Raw genomic sequence first — 17,477 nt, forward strand, 5'->3', positions numbered from 1 at the left:
ATTGTCAATCCAATGTCAACCTGTCTTCTTTCCTTGATAATTAATTTGACACCGGTTAATTGAATGAATTCAAAAGAGAACATCTCTCGTACAGTTCACATTTCTCTTGTAATAATAACAATCCCCTTTATATTCACGTGCTTATTGTATTATTCATTGTCTTCGTTTCAAATTTTTATTATTTATATTATTATTTTTATATATTAGTTTCTTTGAATGATATGAGTATTTTTCCAATTTGTAATTTTATTAAAGAAAAGCATGTATTCTGCTCAGCCCTGGGAATAACTGAGGTGAATCTATTTTTACCTGCACGAATTTCTATACATACCTTCCTCACAACAGACATGCACATGATTGTTATTCGAAAAAACTTGCGAAATAGAACTGTTTCTATCCAGACTTTTATTATACCCATCTACGAAATGGTCTTCCAAATGTTGGTGGCTCGAGATTTCAATAGTCTACGGCTGAAAAACTGAGCTTCTTCAACACCATTTGATGGGCGTTCACCATGAACTACAATCTTTTGTGCAAATTCCAGTGAACTATGTTAATTCGCAGCAACTTCAGTCCACCTTTGGTGACCTTAAACCTTAAATTGTGATCCACGGACTTGGGATGTTTTTAAAAGCTTGAATGTTTCTTACTTGGAATAGTTTAGTGCTAGAAGTCGTTAAACACCTTGAACCTAGCTTTTGTGTACTTGCTTTAGATGTGATACTTTTGACTACACTTCACTTCACTACAACAAGAAACTCCTCGAGTAACTGTGGAAGGATTGTCAATGCATTGTCAAACTGTCTTTTTTCCTTGCTAATTAATTTGACTCAGGTTAATTGAATGAATTCAAAAGAGAACATCTCTCGTACAGTTCACATCTCTCTTGTAATAATAATAGTTCTCTTTATATTCACGTGCTTATTGTATTAATCATTGTCTTAGTTTAAATTTTTATTAATTAAAGTATTATCTTAGATATAAAATTATCATATCACAAATTTTTTATGCATATTTAGTAGATCTGAGAATCGGCTACTATCTATTTTTCAAACCCCTAAATGATAAGGGGTGTCCACCCCATTTTTTTAAAGTTTTTGGAATATTATTTTTAATATGTGGCATTAAAAAATACATACAACCCTAAATTTTCACTTTTCTATCACCAAACCCCGTTTTTTAATAGTCATTTTAATATTTTTATCATTTTTTTCCCATTCGATAACTTCAACTCAGCAATACACGATTAGTCATTAAAAAATTAATGAAAAACGTTATCGAAGCCACCATTTTAACTGGCAAGTTTCGAGGTGATAATATATTAATACCACAAATACCTATTATACCCACAGATGTGCCAATGCAATTTGAGCGTATTCAATTTTCGATTACATTGGCATTTGCAATGACTATTAATAAATCTCAAGACCAAACAATGTCTCTTTGTGGCTTAGATTTGTGAACACTAAGATTTTCACACAATTATACATTGCATGCTCTCGAGTGGGTAAACCATCAAGTTTGTTTGTATTAGCTAAAAACGGGCTAACAAAAAATATTGTTCACGCTGTAGTATTAAGAGATTAATATTTTGTTATGAATTAATGATATAAATAATTATTACTCAAAATAAATTATAATAAATTAAATAAATTAATGTTTGGTGTACGGTTATTTTTATCTTCCCTCATCGTTCACGGCGCTCCATGCCTTTTTCACTCATATACCACATCTTTACACACTTCCAATAAGTTAATTATTTTATTTAATACACTAGAAATTCTCTAGAAATTATTTATATGACAAAACAACATTTGCCGGGTCAGCTAGTTTTCCTACATTTGTTTCTTTCTGTCATAGTATTTTGCAATTTGTACTTTAACAAATAAAAAGCATGTATTCTGCTCAGCTCTGGGAATAACTAAGATGAATCTATTTTTACCTGTACGCATTTCAATCTATTCCTTCCTCGTTCATTTCTCATCACCTATCTGGTGCTTTTTAATCCAATGAACCCATTGAACGCGTAAACGTAAGGGACTCGAGATCGAGCGCCACAAAGAACTCTTATCAACAATGTGCTGCATCCGTCGGGCGGAGAATAATGACGCGCGGGCATCATCTTCTCGTGGGGTGTTAATGTAGCGCTCGCCCCGTCCGTCCCCCGTTCCCCGCCACTCCGCGCCGCAGCTCATTCGGCTTGATTTCCCCTGATGCGCGACCCCTGCTAGAATGGTAATTGACATTAATAGGGAATAAGCAACGGTCCGGGCACAAAAGCGACTACGAAGTCGCGAATATTTCAGAACGGTCGATCGTTTCGGGACTGCATTTTGATTTATGGATGATTGGAGTGGCGCTCGACCGCCTCGGTGCTGTACGGGATGGGACATCTGTTGGTTCATTATTATACCGCGTTTTATATTGATAGATATGTTAGTGTCGACAATTCGACAAGGAAATTTACTTGATCTAAAAGTTATTACCAATTACAGCAGACGTGCTCTTCATATGGTGCTTTGTCTAGTTTAATGATAATTACGTTGTTGCCTTTTCATACCGGAACAATGTTGAAGAACTGAACAACAGGAATTTTTGAATATTGGTCAATGAGAAAGATTTTAATCTTATGCTCTAAACTAGTATTGGAAACTATCGATGAAATCGACTATCGACTGTTTAGTAATTGACTACTTTTTACTATCGACTGTCTCAATCGCTATTTTTGGTTCGACTGAGTTTGTTACAATTTACTATCGACCGTTTCAGTCGTGTACTTTTAGTTACTATTCATGGTTCTACTCATTTCATTCGACTGATTTTGAACGATCTGGTTCTGCCATCCTAACCACGACTTATTAGACGACAAAGGACGCAATTCGAAGCCCAATTCATGAATTTTTGCCATTGTTTTCACTGACAGTGACACGGTGCATTGTCTTGGTGAAGAAGCACTTTCTTTTTCTTCAAATGCGGCCGTTTTTCGACGATTTCGTCCTTCAAACGGTCCAATAGCACTATGTAATAGTCGCTGTTGATGGTCCTTCCTTTTTCAAGGTAATCAATGAACATTATCCCATGCGCATCCCAAAATACAGACGCCATAACCTTGCTAGATGACTATTGCGTTTTCCCACGCTTTGGAGCGGGTTCATCGTGTGCAGTCCACTCGGTTGACTGTCGATTGGACTTCAGAGTGAAATGATGGAGCCATGTTTCATCCATTGTCACATATCGGCGCAAAAACTCGGGTTTATTACACTTGATCATCTTCAAACACGGCTCCGAATCATCAACTCATCGTTGTTTTAGGTCAAAAGTGAGCTCGCACGGCACCCACTTGCACAGAACTTTCTCATACCCAAATATTCCTGAATGATATGATGTACACGTTCAGTTGATATCTTTAGAGTGTCTGCTATTTCAAAAAAATTTCATTTTAAATTTCATTTTACTTCTTTTTGTCTTCGGTGCTCATCTCACCACGTCTAAACTTAGCATACCAATCCTTGATGGTTTATTTTCCTGGACCAGTGTCCGGAAACTCGGCATAAGGCAAGTTTTTCCTTCAATTGTATTTTTCCCTTCAAAAAGCAATGTTTTATCAACACCCAAATTTCCTTTTATCCATTATTCTCACAAGAACAAAATTTGCTTCACTCAAAATGTTATAATTCCCAAACCAATGATCCGAAAGCTGTCAAATTTATACATGCATCTTTTGAGGGTTAGGTCTAACTAAAAAACATATGGATTTAATTCTATTGGCGCCATCTATGTGTCAAGCCGTGGACTCTTCAATTGATATCTTATATTGTTTTAACTACTGACGAAACAAGAACAGCTCCCTCCAACGTTTGAGAAGCTTACTGCAATCAAGACATTTTTCATCAAAATAAATCGATTACCAACATATAAATTTCAGCCATGAATCTATCGATCTCTCATCCAACCACCCACTCAGACTCACACCACACTGCCGCGAAAAAAAGAGACGATATTTTAAAAAAATTACAGATATATTTTTACGGCGAAAAAAGAACCGCGCCAGTAATTCTAAATGCGAGCGCGCGGCACTTTGTCCGGAAGCAAACCTAATTTTTTCTGCGAAAATATTTATCCGTTCCCATAAACAAGCCGATTCCACCGAAATTTTATGCCAGTTTAGGCACCATTCCGAGACCATGTCCCTCGCTTTTTCGACCGATTCGTTCTCTCGTAAAATCCTCGTATGAATATGCGGACGAGGGAACCGGCGAAGGTGAAGAGGCGACGGCGGCGGTGGAGGTGGTGGAGGAGAGGACGCGTAGCCCTCCTTAACCGTCGCCGGGTTGTTGGCCGTGGCGAGGGGTCAGAATTTTATAAAAGTATTAAAATGGATAGGGAGCGGTTTCCAGAATTACGTCACGTCTTCTCCTTTTGTCGATGGATTTGTCTTTGGACGACGCTAAGCTGGGGCCTCGGTCCATATTTATTTTTCCCAGAGCTCGGCCGGCTTTTTTTACCCACACATTTTTTTTTGTGTTCTCGTTTCCCTCCCCATCTCACAGAACGTGGAGAGTATAGAAAGAATATGAATACCGGGACATTTATAATTAGCGTTGGGAACAATCGACTGAAAACAATCGAAACAGTCGATAGTCAAAAAGCTAGCGACTGTTTCCGAAATAGTAATTACTATTTTCATTTACTTATTACTGAAATGACTTGTTACTGGTAAAAAGTAGTAAAATCAGTCTGTTTGCTTGTCTATTGTAAGTGCCTACAATCTTTGTTATTAACAATTATTGACTAAAATTGTTATTATCTCCGACTATAATAAACGCAAAATGCGCGCTAGATATGCTGTCACCAAGAGCCGGCAGGATCCACATTTGGTGGTGTCTATGTATGTGTCTATGTATGCTTCAGATTGTCACTAAACCATAATAACAGCATATAATCGGTAACATCAGGAATCCGTAACAATGATACTACTATAATGTACTAGGATGAGGTATGACATTTGCACACGGTATGAAGGGAAGGTAACGCAGGACCTACCACCTTATGCCCTAACGCTAACAATAATGGACGTCCAATGAGATCAAGGGAGTCAACGTGCGGGATCCTGCCACTAAGCTTAATAGGCCCCGCTAGGATTAAGCTAAAATCTCAAATAAATAAATAACCAATATTCTTGCTATAACACCTTTATTAGATACGCTTAGTACAATCTTAATTTACAATTAATTTATTACTACTTTTCCTATGTACTTAGATTAATTAACAAGCAAGACGAGTGCGAAAAAATACATCAGAATGTATTCCTCAATTATAAAATTATAATTATTTATTAATTATTAACTTATAGCTATAGTTTACACTAAATGTATACACTTTATATAAGTTCGTATGGTTTTGTTCGTTTCAATCTCCTGACATCCTGCGCGATGTCCAGCAGTTGTATTGCTTCCACGTTAGTATAATTTAGTAATCTTCTTTCGTGTTTCAAGGCGAAATCTTGGACAACTTCACAAATCCATTTAATTTCCAGGTCATCGTGCAGTTCTTCATTAGTTACATAGCGATAGGCAATCTTGTTTTGACAGCGTTGTATAACTAGTTGATTTGATTTTTTAGTGCAACCTCATATTTGCACCCCATAGGTCCAAACTGGCTTTATAATTGTATTATAGATCAACCTCTTTAATTTTAGATCAAGTTGAGAGTATCTTCCGACTAACCAGTATAGTTGTTTTATTTTGGTTCGAATGTGTTTTGCTTTTTGTCTAACGTGATGCTTCCAATTTAATCTACAGTCAAGATGGATTCCAAGGTATTTTGCTGATTATTCTTGAGGAATCCGGCATCCATTGAGTGATATAATTAAGTTGTTATTATTTCGCCTTAATGCAAAATTAACGTGGACAGATTTGGAGTTTTAAGTTGAATTTTCCAATCTTTTTTTGTAGATTTTGTTGACTGTCACTTACACTTTTTCTATTGCCCTAGGCGGAGATATATCTTTTGCCATAATAATTGTGTAGTCAGCAAAGGTTCTAAGAAGTTCATTTGTTGTTGGAATGTCAGCAGTGTAGAGGAGATACAGGAGAGATCGTAAGACGATTGTAAGATTCTTGCTATTGTTCACTCACTTCTCCAACTCCACTTACGTGATGAACGTATAATGTGTAGAAGGGAAAAAGCCAAACACCACACGCTAGATACGCTGCCAACAAGAGCCAGCAGAAACTACTTCCAGTGTCGTTTATGTATGCTTAAAGTTATTTATAGATCATAACTACATATTGCTTTGGGCATTTTGACTTTAGTTTCTGATTTATAAAATAGTTATTATTTATAACTACAGTTGCAACCATAAAACTATTATCTCTGATTTAACCTAACTTAAGAATTATCCGAAATATAGTAAAAGAAGAAAAAAAAAGAAAGTAAAAGAAGAAAAAAAAAGAAACGAAGAAATAGTAAAATAGTGGAGAATAAAATATATAACGATAAATGAATAAAGAAACTAATAAATAAGAATAGGATAATGAATAGAGCACAATAAATAGAGAATAATGAATGACAAATAATAAATGAAGATTTAGCCGGCTTGGTTGGCGCAATGGTAAAGGCCACAGGACGGTCTACCTACTGTTGCGATAGCTGCAGGTTCGAATTCTGCTGAGACATAATCGTAAATTTATGTTTGTGATTGTTTAATATTTATCATTATCCCTAGACAAGAGTGCAAAATCCGACAAGGAAAATGATCCCAGTCACGCCAGTAACCAGGCTGGATAAGGCCGGATGTCTTCTTGGATGACTTCTAAGTCGGTCACTCGCCAGTCGGTAGGCTGAATGCCGAGGACTGTGGTTCGGAGCCTACGTTAAGCAATAGTCCAGATAAACCCTCGTTGGAAAAAAGGAGACTTTAAAATATATAAAAAAAAATAATGGAACAAAGTTTTGATTTGATGAAACTCAAGTAGGGAAGCACAAAACACAATAAAATAAACTGGGTAAGAAAAAAGATAAGTAGTGGCTATGAGCGTCGAGTCTTCCGAAATTAACTTTCACGAAATTCTAACGTTCCTTGGATATGCCAACGTATCATATCTGACAAATACAGCTCTCGAAGAAGCATCAACCATGGTACCTTTCATGGTAATTATTCTATAAAGGACTTCTACAATTAAAAGAAGCGCCAATCTCGCCTAGTTCCTTTAGATTATGGTTCAAATCTTTAAAAAAACTTAACTGGCCCAAAATGAAAAGATCTAAAATACTGAATCAGATGGAATTCCAACTACAACATATATTCGGAACGGTTTATGATTTCCTTAAACGCTACATGTCGTTGTGTTTTGAGAAAAAAATATCTAGAAAATATAATCAAATTAAATTGGCTTTTACACATCATTCCCCTGACATTAGAAGTACATGTCGTGATAATCATAATATAATAATTTTTATTTTTAATTCCATCCTTGTCAGTGAATTAATTTCTTGTCAATTGTTTCCGATGTTAAATGTTTTATGTTGTTTACTATATTTTTTTTTATTTTACGCCTGGATTATCAACATCTTAAAAATATAAATTGTTAATTTCAACAAAATGCTCATCAAAAGTATGGTATTTCGAGACACGATATCAAGTACAACCGAACAGCTGTAATCACAGAACTAAGCAAAAGAAATTCGATACCACATCGAAACCGAAAAAAAAACCTCCTAACAATAGTTCGATATCGACGAGCCCTAAATTTAACGCGCAAAAAAAACGGGGGATGAAACCAAATACCAATCGGAAATTTAATCCAGCGTTCGATCGCTTCGACCGGCTCGCCGCGATATAGGTCGCTCGAAAAACAAATATTATAACGTTACATCAGCGAATTTTATACAAACTTGTAAACATTGGGCGTTTAATTGAAAATACACGCACGAACCAAATACGCCGAATTAGCAACAATATTTTCCTAGCTCGTCTACGAAACAGACGCGAAAAGAAATTACACGTTCAACCATGGCCAGTATGATTTTTTTAACTTCGTCTGTTCTTTTAATTGCGATATTTTCGGGTAAGTTATTGATATAATTTTCACTTCATTTAAAAAATAATCGAATATGATTATAAAATGAATAATCTACACAACCATCATCACTACATAGTATAAAACAAAGTCGCCTTTTCTGTCCCTATATCCCTATGTGCGCTTAAATCTTTAAAACTACGCAACGGATTTTGATGCGGTTTTTTTCAATAGATAGAGTGATTCAAGAGGAAGGTTTATATGTATAATACATGCATAATATACTAAGGCAATATTGCTAATTTTAGAGGTTTCTAACGTGATGTCGTAAATTAACCTATTTTTTTAGGCTTATTTAGCAATTAGCAAAAACGCTGCCTAACCCTACGAGTTAGATCAAATTAATGTACTACAGTATTGTACACCATAAAAAGGTCTACAAAAAAGTCCGCGATGGTATATGTTTATCTTTTAGGGATAACCCACATTAACCATTTTTATTGTTTACTTTTTACGTGAGAAAATGGCTTATTTACGAAGCTATTTTGAGCAATACGGCATTAATCCTTATCGAATTAAGTACCTTAAATACAGTGTGCATATAGATCAATATGGTTCCTTACAGCATGTAAATTAAACAAATATTTTCGGAGATATTACAAATTTAAAATTTGCGTTTAAAAATGTGTAATGTAATAAAAATTGTATGAATTTAGATATTCCAAAGATAGCAGGAAATCTTCATAGTAAGTATAGGGGAAGAGGAATTGTTTTACTCCAAATTTAATGCGTGCAGGCCAAGGGCAGTAATGAATGAACCAAAAATACTGGATCGATTTTAATCATGTTTTCATTGAGTGACATAGGCATATATATTTTATGCCCGTGCAAAGTCGGAGCGGGCCGCTATGTTTTTATATACAACGTTCATATTTTTTCTATAGTGTATTTAATTTAGTATCAGCATTGCACCCGTGCGAAGCCGGGGCGGGTCGCTAGTAACCAATAAACTAATTACCACTGTCTTTTTGATACCCATATCATTATGTTGTTTAGTTGTGATCATTATTAATTTTTTTTAATATTAAAAAGATATTTATTGAGAAAAATTGGTATTATGTACAGGGGATGGACAAAATAATATGAACACCTGACATGTACACAATATTTATTTAGTAATAAGGCGTTAAGCTGTAATTATTCGCGGGATACATCCTTACAGTGCCCCTAAACGCTTTCCACTGGAATTTTGTCCCATTCTTGTACCAAAACATCCACCAGTTCAATGATGTTGGAGATGGAAATCTAGTTTCACTCTATAACTCCCAACAACGGTTCAATTTCTTTTAGGTACGGCGATTGTGCTAGTCAGGGAAATTGTTTGATGATCTTCTGATGTTCCTCAAACCAAGACTGAACCTTCTTGGCTATGTGTTAAGCAGTGCAGATCGTAGGCTCCTCTTGGGGCTCTCCTTGTACAAACCTAAGGGTTCATGGGAAATAATATAAACGATAATTCATCAGGCCATAGAACATTATTTCAATCATCAAGTGTTGTACCACCTCTTTCGCTGCTTGGAGTTTTGCAGTCGGAGCCTTTCCATGAATGTTGCCCTTGTGGAGCTCCCGCTATACATTTTTTGTCGAAACAGTATTACTAAAAAGGGTGTTGAGTTCTGCTGTGACTTTTTCCGTGGTCTGTTCACAATCATTTTTAATGTTCATCGATGTCTGTCAGTCAATGTTTTTCCTTTAGGTCTTGTCCACTATTCCTCATCGAAGATAATGGTTTACATTATCATGGATACTGTCGCTTGAAACGTTAAACAACATCTGAAACATCACACATCTTACCGATCACTTGTTTTAACGAGACTTGTCATATATCGTCGACACACATATGTTGATAGACCTCTGCAGCAACAGTGTCATTTAGCTTTACCAGCTTGTAATGCACTGATCGTACTATAGACACAAAAATACTTTAAAAAACACACAAACTATCTTATTTTTTCATGGAAAGCAATGAAAATGCGATATTGAAATGATTCGTAATGGTATTTTTAGTTAATTGGTGTGGTAGTCATTGCCCTTCCATTTAAATGGAAATGGAATAAAATTTAAATTTAAATAATGATTTTAATAACTTAAATTTTAAGTAAATTTAAATGGAACTAATTAATTTCCTATTATGTTAACTTCTATATATTAATAGTTGACCGCTAACAAAGGTAATGCTGAACATACTATTTTGAGACAATTTTGAAATGCCACTAATACTAAATGGAAATATGTTATTTTATGTAGAGAAATGTCAGAACCATCAAATGTAATTGTTGGGTGAGGTTGCTATATATGTAACAGTTGTTTACATTGATATTTTCAATTTTTACCAATAATGTAAATACATAGAAGCAAATAAGAAGGAAATTTCAAGCCTAGAATTTACGTCCATTCAACAATTCATTCCAAACAACATTATATATATATATATATATATATATATATATATATACTGTACATATACATATATATATATATATATATATATATATATATATATATATATATATATATATATATACTGTATATATATACAGACATTTTAAGACAGATAACTACATCTACATTCTTATTCAACTATTTTATTTACATACGAAAGTTATATACAATTAAACATTATCACGCGAATTATATTTTATTTTCTGTCACCTTTTACAATATTATTCACCAAAATTATAAGAGAAATTCTCATGAAAGAGATACAAAGAGATACAAAGAGATAAAATAAGAAGAGTAATTTAACTAGATTCTGATTAATTTATATTGAACAGCTACGTCTACATTATTAGTGTTTTTTATTTGTCTCATAATATAGTATATTGTAGATATAACAACTATAGACCATCCAAAATAACAGTGCATTCACATAATCAAAATATATGACCTCACAGCGTCTTAATGATGTCGCATCAACTGTAACATTTAATTTATTTCGGCTTTGACATATAACAGAATTCTAATGTAAATAAAATACTGAAACAAAAATAATGATAACATTATTTATTCGTCACTTTGTCAAAGATATTTCTCACAATGTTCCTATTGATATTCAGTGTAGCTGCAACATACTAAAAAATGCTTCCGATCTAAATCCCAGCAAATTTAATAGTGTCAGTAAACAATAGAGGGGTTCCATTGTCTCGTTTTTGTTCGAAGTAAGTGATAGGATTCGCAATCAGTTTCTGACTCTGATTATTTATTAGCTTTGGAATTTTCAATCTGAGTAATCACAAATATTAATCTGCAATTTAAAATGTATCAAGATAAAGAAAGGGCTAAAGCAACGTTGCCCAGTTTATAAGCACTAATTAGTAATACTAAAATTTGAAGCATTTTACAGACAGAGATATTAGGTAACATTACATAGCACTGTATCTCCTTTTAAGTAGTATAAAATAGAAAGAGCAATACGGTCTGATTATAAAACCAATTTACAAGCTGCAGTAAGCAATATCATTTAATGTCTAATAAAAACTGTTAGATCAAAAATAAAAGAAATTTTAAAATTCCACTTCCTCATATTTTTTTCTTCTAAAAAATAAACCAAATACTAATTCAATAAATCCAAGAAGACCAAAATAGCTGCATTCACGCGACTGTGCTCAATTATTCCCCGCCAATGATAATATATCTTTATTTTTAGTTGAAATAATGGGCTATGTGTCATCCCCGAACAGTTTACAATATAGCTCGGCCATCCCGGCGATAAAAGGCCCAAAAATTAAGCGAGAAACAGTGTCGGAAATGATAAATCGGAAAAAGATCGCTGGCAAATTGCCAGTGCTGAAGCCCATCGTTTTACCGACGCCAAAACCGATGAAGAACATCTCGAAATTTCAAATAAAGTCGAGAATGGCCGGGATTAACCCTCAGGATAGGTAAAAATTGTTTTAGTTCATTACCATAGGAGTTGTGACATTAAAATTACTGCTTTAAAAAGGCGTCCTTGAAGGTTATTATCTTTTGATAGCCAATGGATGAGATTTTTTTTCTTAAAAACAATGTTAACAACATTTAGAGAGATATTAATCATTATTCATGAAGCTTACATTCTAAATTGTTGGAAAAATACATAATAGACAGTTGAATCTTCTAACAATTAATTGGTTTCTTTCACCCTGTATTCCCTTATAAGAAATTAATATCCTAAATGATCAATCAAAATCAAAGCCTCATTATCTATTTCCAAATTTAAAGTTGAAAATCTGGAACTAGTGTTAGTCAAGCAAAATAGCAATCATGTAAGGTCCCACTAATCCATAGGCACAGTGACAGCTATCTTTTAACCAGCCTTGTAACAAAATTTAACATAATATCCAACACATCACAAATCAGTTGAAAAGTACCGGGCCTGATACATAGATGGCGCTACTACATTTAAATTAGTTTTTTTTTAGTTAGGCCTAACCCTCAAAAGATGCGTGTATAAATTTGACAGCTGTCGGATTATGAGTTTGTGAATTATGGCATTTTGAATTTCGCGTATTGATAAAATATTGCTTTTTGAAGGGAAAAATACAGTTGAAGCAAAAACTTGACTTGATGCCGAGTTTCCGGACACTGCCCCAGGAAAATCAACCGTCAAGGATTGGTATGCTAAGTTTAGACGTGGTGAAATAAGCACCGAAAACGGTGAACGCAGTGGACGCCCAAAAGAGGTTGTTACAGCCGAAAATATTTAAAAAATTTCAAAAATCCACAAAATGATTTTGAATAACCGTAAATTGAAACTCAATGAAATAGCAGATACTCTAAAGATATCAAGTGAATGTATACATCATACCATTCACGAATATTTGGATATGAGAAAGCTCTGTGCAAAGTGGGCGCCGCGCGATCTCACTTTTGACCAAAAACAATGACGAGTTGATGATTCGGAGCAGTATTTGAAGATGATCAAGCGTAATAAACCCGAGTTTTTGCGTCGATATGTGACAATGAATGAAACATGGCTCCATCATTTCACTCTGAAGTCCAATCGACAGTCATTCGAGTGCACCGTACACGATGAACCCGCTCCAAAGCGTAGGAAAATGCAATAGTTGGCTGGCAAGGTTTTGGCGTCTGTATTTTGGGATGCGCATGGAATAATTTTCATTGCCTACCTTGAAAAAGCAAGGACCATCAACAGCGACTATTACATAGCATAGTTGGGCCACTTGAAGGATGAAATCGGTCGCATTATGAAGAAAAAGAAAGTGCTGCTTCACCAAGACAAAGCACCATGTCAAAAATCCATGAATTGCGCTTCGAATTGCTTCCTTATCCACCGTATTCTCCAGATCTAGCCCCCACCGACTATTTCCTGTTCTCAAATCTCAAAAAATGCTCGTTGGAAAGAATTGTTCATCGAATGAAGAGGTGACGCTGAAACTGAGGCCTATTTTGAAGCAAAGGACAAATTGTACTACAAAAATGGTAACGAAAAGTTGGAAGGTCGCTATAATCAGTGTATCACCCTTGAAGGGAATTATGTTGAATAAAAAAAAACTAATTTTGCCAAAGAAATTTGTTTTACTATGGTAGCCAAAGGACTTTTCAACTGACCTGTAATATGGAGCCCATGACCCATCTTGTCCAAAAAATGCTAGTACGCAGTCTTTAAAACAAGATTATTTATTACAAATTACATTTTACATTAGATATACTTAACTTAAGCCCATAGTAACACTTATTTACCATAAAAGTTCATGTGGTTTGGTTCGCTTCCATCTTCTGATTTCTTGCGTATTGTCCAGTAGCTCTGTTACTTCGGTGTTGCTGTGATTTAGTAATCTTATTTCATGTTTTAAGGCTAAATCTTGAATAATTTCGTAGATCCATTTGTTTTAGAGACCATCATGTAGTTCTTCGTTAGTTCTGTAGCGATAAGCATTAGCAAAACATCTGAGAGCTTCTATAACCTTTTAATGTCACGTGCCTAAATTTCATATCATTCCAACTATTATTCTAAAAGTTACAGTTATTTTAGTTAATTGTCTTGCAACACTATGGATAAAAGAGAATTTTATGTCTTATACTGAATAAGCACAAAATAACGAGAATATATTCAAGTTGAAAAATAGAGTTACATTTCTAAAACAAATATTAGATCAGAACTTAATGAGCGATGAATATAATTATAATACGATTTATAAAGAATAACAGATAGGAAACATATACTTGCAACAGGATGACTGAAACAAGAAGGTTAATTTAAGACGATTAACTTAAGACTTAACTAATAGATTATATATTATTATATTGACGATATTTCAGAGTTAAGACACTGGAAGCACGCATCAAAGACTTCAAAGCTCGAATGGGAGTCAAACCTCAGTTCCACGCCCGATCGGCTTTCGAGAAACACGGTCTGACGGACAAAATCAAAACTCTACAGACTGACTTCATGAAAAAAACACCTCTAAAGCATCGATTAGCTTCGGAACGAGTGGGATCACCTCTCATCCACAGCCGCTTCGGATCAGATGAATCCACCAAAGAAAAGACCAACGAGAACAAAAAAGAAGGTGATGAGAGCGTGTTGAAGACGGGAGAGCTGAAGAAGAAACATAGAGTGGTACAGTCGAGTGTCAGTGAGATACCTGTTATTGTTCTCGGACCTTCTGCCTCGTCCAGCACTAAAGCATCGGAAAAATCTTCGGGTAACACTGAGTCAGATGATTCCAATATCCAAACAAGGTCAGCAGTATTCGAGAGAATGAAAGGAAAACAGAAAGATGCCATGGATAAGATAAGAAGCAAGCTAAGCACTAACAATATTGATTAATAATATTATGTATTTATAAGTATATTTGTAATAAATCCCTTTAAATCAAACCAGTTGTAGTATTAATCGTATATATAAAATTCTCATGTCACAATGTTCCTTCCCATACTCCTCCGAAACGGCTTGACCGAATCTTATGAATTTTTGATGCATATTCAGTAGGTCTGACAATGTGTTCACCCCAATTTTTTTTTAAATTTTTTATATATATTTTTTTATTATGTGGCATTAAAAAATACATACAACCCATTTTCACTTTTCTATCACCAACCCCTGATTTGAGTCATTTTAATATATTTTTTCATTTTTTATCCCGCTCAAAAACATCAATTATTATCACTTGGTAAGTTATCCCTTCTATGTGTCTATCTCTTCTGGTCCAGTAAACAGCACGGAGTAGAGTTGACCACGAAGATGATCTTCTAGTTCTCTCAAACAATAAGCCTTCTCTCACTCCCTCTACAGTGTCCGGCTATTATTAGTGCGTCAAGTGTAGTAGTTAAACATTTTTGTTATCTCACTGTCATATCAAATATATTCTGAAGTAACTATTATTTATTTATTAATAACTAATATTATTGAATATAATTCAGTTCAGTTATATAATTATTAATATTAATAATTGTATATTAATAATGTATAATTAATATCAGTTAATTAACTGATTTACATAACCTCTAAAATACTCAACACGTGTAACAAATTCCCACAAAAAACGGCTATTGAATTGTAAGTATAAATAATTTTATACGTTTATTATAAAATGAAAAATTATTGTTTCTTATTTATAATGAAAATATTGTTGGAAATGGCAAAAAATGAATTCGGTGAAAGTTAGGTTTTATTCACTAGATTACTATTTCTAACAATATGTATCACTACATAGTATAAAACAAAGTCGCCTTTTCTGTCCCTATATCCCTATGTGCGCTTAAATCTTTAAAACTACGCAACGGATTTTGATGCGGTTTTTTTCAATAGATAGACTGATTCAAGAGGAAGGTTTATATGTATAATAAATGCATAATATACTAAGGCAACATTGCTAATTTTAGAGGTTTCTAACGTGATGTCGTAAATTAACCTATTTTTTAGGCTTATTTAGCAATTAGCAAAAACGCTGCCTAACCCTACGAGTTAGATCAAATTAATGTACTACAGTATTGTACACCATAAAAAGGTCTACAAAAAAGTCCGCGATGGTATATGTTTATCTTTTAGGGATAACCCACATTAACCATTTTTATTGTTTACTTTTTACGTGAGAAAATGGCTTATTTAGGAAGCTATTTTAAGCAATACGGCATTAATCCTTATCGAATTAAGTACCTTAAATACAGTGTGCAATTAATATAGATCAATATGGTTCCTTACAGCATGTAAATTAAACAAATATTTTCGGAGATATAACAAATTTAAAATTTGCGTTTAAAAATGTGTAATGTAATAAAAATTGTATGAATTTAGATATACCAAAGATAGCAGGAAATCTTCATAGTAAGTATAGGGGAAGAGGAATTGTTTTACTACAAATTTAATGCGTGCAGGCCAAGGGCAGTAATGAATGAACCAAAAATACTGGATCGATTTTAATCATGTTTTCATTGAGTGACATAGGCATATATATTTTATGCCCGTGCAAAGTCGGAGCGGGCCGCTATGTTTTTATATACAACGTTCATATTTTTTCTGTAGTGTATTTAATTTAGTATCAGCATTGCACCCTTGCGAAGCCGGGGCGGGTCGCTAGTTTTCGATATAATTAAGAAAAATAAAATTCTTCGCTTTCGTGAAACTATCTAATCTTTACAGGTATATTTAATGTAATCAAAAATAAAATAAATTATTAATATAATAATTTTCATCATTACGTAATTCAATCAGTTCTATTTATGTGTGTTTTGTCTTGTACATGTATGTGAACAATTCCAACAACACTCAAAGGGGTCAATTTGATACAAATAAATCTAGAAGCATTCGAAATAGAAGAGCCCAAAGAACCGAAGAACAAGTTCAGGAAGAAAATACTGGAGCGCGTATGAGAATAGTGCAGTTGCGTCAAGAACAAAACAAAGACGAGCTAACAAAAAATATTGTTCACGCTGTAGCATTAAAAGATTAATATTATGTAATAAATTAACGATATAAATAATTATTACTTAAAATTCATTTAAAAAATTAATGTTTGGTGTTTTGTTATTTTTATACTCCATCATCGTTCTGAGCGCTCCATGCCTTTTTCATATACCACGTCCTTACACACTTCCAATAGATTTTTTTTCTACGCTGGAAATTCTCTAGAAATTATTTGCATTGAACATTGAATATATATATATATATATATATATATATATATATATATATATATATATGTATTCAATGTATCAAAAATTCTTGCTGCAAATGCAATATTTAAAAGAGTTTATTCCATAAGTTTCAGTTTTGGTCGAATGTTCTACCGTCGCTATCGTGTCCTAGCAAAATATCTAAGTTCCCACTGTCCATGTCCTCGGATACCCGACGTCTCGCAACAAACTTCAAACAAACAACATTCACAAATCATGAAAATATAAATTACGTGCTGCACTGCAAGGAAGCGAGTTTAAAGTTTTAGTTTCTTTTAA

At 34.0% G+C, this 17,477-nt stretch overlaps 1 protein-coding gene across 1 annotated transcript; it reads left to right on the forward strand.

Moving 5' to 3' along the window:
* The first annotated feature begins 7,926 nt into the window (after positions 1 to 7,926).
* Positions 7,927 to 14,903, forward strand: LOC143201526 (uncharacterized). Its single transcript, XM_076412657.1, has 3 exons — positions 7,927 to 8,069; positions 11,728 to 11,962; positions 14,343 to 14,903. The coding sequence occupies exons 1-3, from the start codon at positions 8,015 to 8,017 to the stop codon at positions 14,851 to 14,853; spliced, it is 801 nt and encodes a 266-aa protein (XP_076268772.1). The 5' UTR covers positions 7,927 to 8,014; the 3' UTR covers positions 14,854 to 14,903.
* The last annotated feature ends 2,574 nt before the right edge of the window (positions 14,904 to 17,477 follow it).

The sequence above is a fragment of the Rhynchophorus ferrugineus genome, unplaced genomic scaffold, assembly GCF_030347505.1.
Source record: "Rhynchophorus ferrugineus isolate W39M unplaced genomic scaffold, kcgeb_rfMv2 rfM1, whole genome shotgun sequence".
NCBI lineage: Eukaryota > Metazoa > Arthropoda > Insecta > Coleoptera > Curculionidae > Rhynchophorus > Rhynchophorus ferrugineus.